Raw genomic sequence first — 7,536 nt, forward strand, 5'->3', positions numbered from 1 at the left:
GTGGTATCAAATTTGATATGATACAAACACCTAATACAATAGCACAATAATAAACAATTATATAATTTGACTGATTATAATAACTAATATGCTGTGTTTAGAACTTAGAGATCTACTGATTGCAACAAGCTTGATTCCCTCAAAAACCTTCAGGTTTGTTTTCCATTAGTGGTTTGTTAAGTGGAAACCTCTGCCATGAAACACATGAAACCACGAGACGATTGGTAAGAAAAAATACTAGACCATTTATTAAATCTGTGCTAAAGAGAAAATAATCCTATTGGGAGTGTAATGCATAATCTCCACCTGTCTTGATCAATGTTCTCACTTCAACACAAACAGAACATGTCACATCATCCAAAGATCCACATACATTCAAATGTCCAAAATCAATCAAATGAAATTCTCAAACAGTTAATATGGCATCCCTTTGAATTTCATACAATTATTCATATAAATTATAAAAAAAAATTGAAATGTCAGTGGAATGCTAGATGCTACATCAATACCACGAACTTGCTTAGTTTTGATCATTTTACAAAGGAAGTTGTAGTTTTAACTTGTGCACTTGAGAATATTTTCACTTACAAAAATGTTGTGAACAAGTAGAAAAGAAAGCTTTGTTAGCTGTGAAATGAAAAGACCATCAGGCTTCTTTCCAATACTTGAAATGTACAACGACGCCAACACCACACTGCAGATTTATGAGTAGTTCAATTCATAGAAACATGAATACTCACACAAACAGAACATGTCTCTGTGTGTAATTTTAAAATAGAGCAGCTGTAGTTGCTATGAAGCTCTAGTTGAAAAGGAAGGAATATGAAATTGAACAGTAGGCTCATAGTAAACTGTAACCAGGTCATTAATATTGCTCAGTCGCCGATGAATAAAATAAAAACATAATGTAATTGTTACATACCAGTAGCTACACTAGGTCAAAAATACATATTAGTGATTGACAGATTTGATATGCGTGTATCAGACACACAACATGCAGTGATCAAAGCATGAGTGTGCAGATTATTCTTCACCGAAATGTCTTCACATGTGATGATGGTAAAAATACATCGATGGTCTCAAAAGTAAACAATTATCATTAAAAACAACAGCATTTGAACAAATAAATTGAAAATCCCCCACCCATTAATATCTGCTTGAAATTCAAGCATGTAAGGCCTTGTACCAAATAAGACATGCAGTATAATAAACCATCTCATCATAATGGCCCTAACATGGATCAAAACATGCAAAGATGGCCGTTCTGTTAGTGGGTGATGCTCAGAAAAATATGATGATTGAGGTTTATTTTTTAGAGCAGGCAGGCGGAGTAGAATTACTTTTGTCTCTGACAGACCTTTATCACTGCAGGCGATAAATAACAGTAGAGAGGCTGGAAGTGAGCAGGATTCAGGTTGGTGTTCTGTGTGGTTCCTGTACAAATGTCCGCTGTGAATATAACGTACCTTGTGATGCCGATAACTTTTTTCAATATATTCAACTGAATATCGCTGGATATGTTCACCTTATATTATTATTGCTTTTGCGGCTTGAGTTTCTGTTCTCAAAGATAAGCTGCACAATTCAATTGGCCCTGTATAATATATTATTTCTGCCGAGTTTTAGATGAGGACTCTGAATATTTTGCATTATTAATATTTCTTGAAATTCAGTTCGTCCACTAGGACTAAACTCACGGAATCTTAAAATACAGATGGCAATTAAGATTAGTTCATGTATTTTTTTAATCTGGAAAGTTTAAAACATGTTTATTTATGTTCATTTATCTAAAGCAAAAGCCGGATCACATTTATATGCTTCAACCCTGCAAAACATATAAAGTTGAAAGTGCATGTTTACTAGATTAGAGTATTGCTAATGTTGCTGTTAGTTGGTCTTTCTGCCATCTTGTGGCCAAAACTCAAATTGTGTAGCTTTAATGCACGTGATCCTAATCAATTGATCCAGTGAAAACCTTTACCTCAGATTACACTGTTTCTACAGTTAGTCGTGAACATGTCAATTTGAAATAAATCATCTCTGCTGAGCTACGAATCAAATTTAGACATCAACATTCTTACAGGCTCTGCAAACCAACACTGGAGTTCGGTTATCTGGCTCAGGCGAAATTGGTGACGCCACCTTTGACTGTCGGGACTTCGAGAGTTCAATGTATCCAGAGAATAAAGTGCACGAAATACACACAGCGTCGCAGGACTTCAGACACAACATATCAGCATGTTTCACGCTGTGATATATATCAGGAAGGCAAATAATAAGGCAAATGGATGAATTAATCAAAGTTTGCTACAGCAATATATAAATACCAGGAATATCTAGATATCAATATATGTATTCAATGTTTGCAGGATGCTCTGACTCATAACGAAGAAAGTCCGGTTATAATATGAAAGAATGGAAGCAGCATGATATGCAACATTATTGTGAAAAGATGAACCAACTAATCTTGTTATCACTGTTTAATATGTGAACTGAAACTGTGTGCATTTTGTGTGTTGGTTGTGTTTTAAAACTGCATCAGATGTTCTGCACTCAGAGGCCTGGTGGAGTGTATAAAATATATCATAAAAATATTATTTTTGGTCACAGTAGGGCTTCCAGTTGGAAATCTTAACTCTATGGCTTACCAATGTCCACAGTGACATTCACATAAAGAGGCAGCCTCTCCACTGACAAAGTCTTATATGAGCAGCTGTTGAGTCCGTCCTTTCTCCAAACCTGCCGTGTTCGTCCTAACAGCCTCATCCTGAGAGGAAAGAAGAAAAAAGTTTGTGGAAGAGATGACATTTACCTTTTTTACAAGGAACGATTCAGGTTAGTTCTTTTGTCTAGCTCAGAAAAAACTGAGATTTGGAGAATTAATCGAAAATATAATTCTCAAATCATTTTACAAGAAAAAAAAGTTCTAATAATACGAGAATAAATAGCATTTTCAAAGTCTTGATACTTGTAATAAAGTGATGCTGATGAGCAAAAGGATTAAGTATTTTGTTATTTGGGAAACTTAATCTTAAGTATAACTACATGATCCACATTCTTCAATTTAACTTCCTTAAAGTGGCCTTTGTTACACCATCATAATATTTATAAATGCTTATATACACATCTTCTTTAAAAATCCTTGAAAACAGGCAAAACAAATATGTATCACTTTTGTCTGTTTTCAAGAGAAAAATATAAAAAATTATCTTGGCAACAAAATCGAACACACCATTCAGGGCTGCTGCAAGGCACATATTTTATTTGCCCTCTAATGCTGCAACAAGCAGAACACATTCTCCCAGTTACTGACCTGTCCTTGTTTATTTCATTGCCACTGTCCCGTTTGTGGAACACCATGGTATAACGACCTACATCAGTGGGCGGCCTCACTATCGTCATTTTCTGCAGCTCCACCCTACGCGAGACGGCAGATACATACATCAGTGAATGAATGAAGGAATATGCACCGTCACCAATCTGCTGCACACTGAATGATCCAAGGCTTTCCACTTCTGTCTCACCTTATGCGAAGATCGTCGTCCTCCCCCCCCCAACCCCAGTAAGTGTTTGAGAATCCGTTCACTTTTAGAAACTGTTCTTTGGTCATGGCTGTGACTCCTCCGAAGTAGCCTTTGTATCGTAACCTGAGAGTTAAAGATTATGAAGAAGAATTACAGTTGTTAATCGATGAGACCTTTCAAGGTAATATCATCCCAGAGGAGGCCGACATCGGTTAATGCCGCGTCGTTTATTCACAAAGATAAGATAAGGTTTAAGTCATATACTCACTTATATCCTGTGGCATTCCGACCAACCACCAAGTGTTTGGGCTGCTTGTCACAGACATATAGATTGTGATCATTTTCAGGAACGAGGTCCACATCATGGAAGATAAAACAATCCCAGTTGTAGTCCTTCAGTGCCTCCAAATACCCAGCATTTAATAACTTGGCCCGGTTAAAGGTTTTATCACCAGCCTTAAAAAAAAGGAAATTAATAACATTAGTCTTTTATGGGCCGATATGAAAAATATGCAGTTAACTTCAGAGTAGATGTTCATGTTCTTCTCCTATATGTGATGTGTCATCACGTTATATCCATTGAAAAAGACTATTGCTTTTGGTTTGTGAACATGTTGGCCTTCATTTGGTTTGTTTACGTCTTCACTAAAAGTACACTGATAGGAAAAACGGTGCCCGACAGATTTTTATTGAAGAGAAACAAAAGGTCTAACCAATCATTGTCTGTTTTTACTTGCAAGTTAAATGTTTTTTTCGCCTGATATTTTGTTTTTTGAAGTATAAAAACTGTTATTTTAAAGTATCACTAACCATTTTATGATAATAATTATTCACTCAGAGTTTTTCCCATAGAAGTTTGCCCAGTAGGTCAATTTTCATTGACAGGAAATAATCTGACAGTCATAGTTTCGAACAGAATGAGCTGATACACCATGATGATCATTTTAACTTTTCCTTTTTAAGTTAAAGAGAAACTTTAGCAAATAATTTAATGGTGGGAAAAAAAGAAGTAGTAATAACCATTAGGAGCTTTACTACGCCTAATATATAAAATAATACATAAGACCATACATTTGATTATGTATAAAGATGAATCGTGGAACAATACCTGCTGGATTATATAAATGGCGTAATGTAGTTGCTGCCTCTGCAGGAAGGGGTGCAGATGGTGCAAGAGGTAGAGGAGGTGTCTCTCACGATTGCGATGAGGGATAAGGATCGCTACGCTCTGCCTCGCCACGCAACCCAGAGGCTCGTACTCTCCCTCGGCCACTGCATCGTTCTCACTCTCCACGTCCTTCAGTTTGAGAGAGGACTCAAACGACAGCTTCACAGACCCCTCTGCAGAAACAAGAGTCATCACATTTAAACAGAAATACGAGACTCAGGGGAGGGATCCTCCTCTGTGAGCACAGTGAGCAGATTCATTCACATTTGAATGATTATGTGCTGAATAGAGTAAAACTTTTTCCATCTTTGTCAATTCAAGCTATTTCTTCTATTTCTTTATTTCTTTCTTCTAGGTAGAACATATCCAGGACAGACGTGACACACCCACAACTCTGCAGAACATGTTCTTACAAATAAATATCCTTAGTTCAAAAAACTGCAAGAGTAACTGAAAAGCTTTTATTTAACAACCCTAATCACGTTGCTTCCAACTTTTTTCAAACAGGAATGAAACAATCTACCAGTAGCTATGAGAAACTGCTGTAAACGAAGTTCAAAGGGATTTCACGGATTAATGATTCACATAAACCTTTGTCTGCTTAATTACATAACAGCTAACTTATCATATATATATTAAGGGGTAAAAAAAAAAATTGTCACATGAGCATCATAAACAAACAGATTTGATTGACCTTAATTAACTCAAGCTAAAGGAAACACTAATGCACAATAATTGTGTCACCTCTTACATTATATACTTACGTAGCAAAGGTGACTCCTTGAGGCATTTGCCTTTTGGTGTTGGAGTATTTGCGCGATCAGGTATTGTTGTCCAGGAGTTGAGTTTATCCCTCAGGCGGTCTCCTTTGTCAAGAGTTTCTGTAGTGGCCGAGGTCTCCTGAGGGGATTTCACCGTTTCCCCAGAAAAGGTTGCAATCCATGCCAGCACTGACAGCGAGAGAAAGAGCAACACAAAATACTTTGCCCTGCGCAAAATCTTGCACACAGGCGAACAGAAGCCCATAGCTGTTTGACTTTGCTGATGTTAGACACTGAAAGTGGCCAGCGTGGAGGCTGTTAACTGGAGTTTAGGATATTTGATCCTCGTAGGACATTTCAGCAAAAATACTGATGGCCTCAGACTTTATATACAGTCATCCCATGGTGATGGAACGTGCCGCCATTCTGGTGATGTTCACAGTGAAGAAAGAAAAACTTATCGAGGAAAATCCATCGCTGGACCCTTGAATTCCAGTTTGAAGAGATAAGGTCAAAGGTGTAGTTCTCCGAGATCTGCAAATTGATTTAGAGAGAAAACAAATGAGAATCGATGTTTTTAATACTGCCACGCCTTCTTGTGCAACACAACACCATGACACATGACAGGTGAACATTTTAAAAAGTGACATTCAACACCATTATTTTTCACAAAATGACAAAACACAGGATACAATATTATCCTCCAAAACAAAGATACAAGATGAGCGTAAGATACGTTTCTTAAAGTCATACCATCTGCTGAAAAGGCTTCCTGGAAGGTAATGATCCACTCAGTAAATGTATAAGTTATTATCCCATTGTCCACAGTGTAACTGAGCTCTTGAGGTGTGACAACTGCTTTCTCACAAGGGAAGTACCCAGCTTATTAAACAGGGAGGAAATGATCCTTTATTTTAACTACAAATTCAATTCTCCTGATTAATCATCATCATCCCTGTAAAGCACCTGAAAACAGGAACAACAGAAAACTAAGAGTCTATAACTCCCTCCTATAGGAAACAGTGATCATGATAGTGGTTGGCCATTGAGTATCGATGGCTGGTTAGCAGTGTACCGGTTAGTTACTCAGCCGGGTGGTTGATCAGGTTAAACGCCAAACTCAGCTGTGACCACAACGACAACAAAACGCTTATTTACTAAACACTGTTAGCAGTGTGACATCAGCTGGATGTGCCTGAGCCACCAACAAGCAAACAAAGAGTAAACACGTATCCAGTAATGATCACTGCCGTGTCTCGGCTGCCATATTAATACAGGAACCCCATTAACACCGTGACATGTTCACAGCTCTTCGTCCTGATGTTCTTCAGGGGACAGATACATGCTAACGCTGGCTAGCTCTGTCCGGCTAGCATCCCTGTGTTGTTTTAAAGCAGTGTTCTTAAAACACTCCACGAAGCATGACATTACCTTCGCACATCGCTGACAGCTGCTGCTTCTTCTCCTGCTCGCCGTCGCACACCTCCGAGGCTATACGGTCGCTGGCTGACGAATGCGGATGTCGTTAAAGTTGTAACGTTAAACCGCTGCACAAGTTAAACATTAGCTTTAGCCTGTAGCACCGTGTTGAAGAGGCACAGTAGACACCGCGGGAGTTTACTCCGGTGACACGCAGGAGAGAGCAGTTCCTCCCTGGCAGCGGCGAGGTTCACACACCTTATCTCCAAATCGTGTTGTTGTTATCACACGTTGTTATCATCGCGGGCACAGAACAACACACGGTCAAGCTAGACACACGCACTCCTTCAGCGGGGTATTCAAATTTGAAGCTTCCGCACTGCACAGCGGGAGTAAAGCGAGCACAATGTTTGTTCCGATCAACCAATATGTTTATAAAACACCCGTTTAAAGTAAATCCATCATTCAAACTGTATTCACAGAGCACCTGTCAAACAAATCACCTTCATTTGAACGTTATTTTAAAAGGGTGAATGAAAAATGAATTGGAAATTACTTCGATGTCTGAGAGCAACTCACAGCAAGATATATTCTATGTATTATGTATATCATGTAATACCCTAACACAATCACACACATACATATAGAAAGGTATACCAAAAAA

General features: G+C 38.2%; 1 protein-coding gene across 1 annotated transcript; it reads right to left on the reverse strand.

Annotated features, from left to right (window-relative positions):
- Positions 1 to 225: 225 nt before the first annotated feature.
- Positions 226 to 7,219, reverse strand: b4galt4 (UDP-Gal:betaGlcNAc beta 1,4- galactosyltransferase, polypeptide 4). The gene is made up of 7 exons (XM_062406653.1): positions 6,885 to 7,219; positions 5,457 to 5,987; positions 4,633 to 4,865; positions 3,793 to 3,980; positions 3,525 to 3,647; positions 3,314 to 3,418; positions 226 to 2,767 (listed from the first exon to the last, which is right to left on the reverse strand). The coding sequence occupies exons 2-7, from the start codon at positions 5,716 to 5,718 to the stop codon at positions 2,638 to 2,640; spliced, it is 1,041 nt and encodes a 346-aa protein (XP_062262637.1). The 5' UTR covers positions 5,719 to 5,987; positions 6,885 to 7,219; the 3' UTR covers positions 226 to 2,637.
- Between the last annotated feature and the right edge of the window lie 317 nt (positions 7,220 to 7,536).

Source organism: Platichthys flesus, chromosome 15 (assembly GCF_949316205.1).
Source record: "Platichthys flesus chromosome 15, fPlaFle2.1, whole genome shotgun sequence".
NCBI classification, from domain to species: Eukaryota; Metazoa; Chordata; class Actinopteri; order Pleuronectiformes; family Pleuronectidae; genus Platichthys; species Platichthys flesus.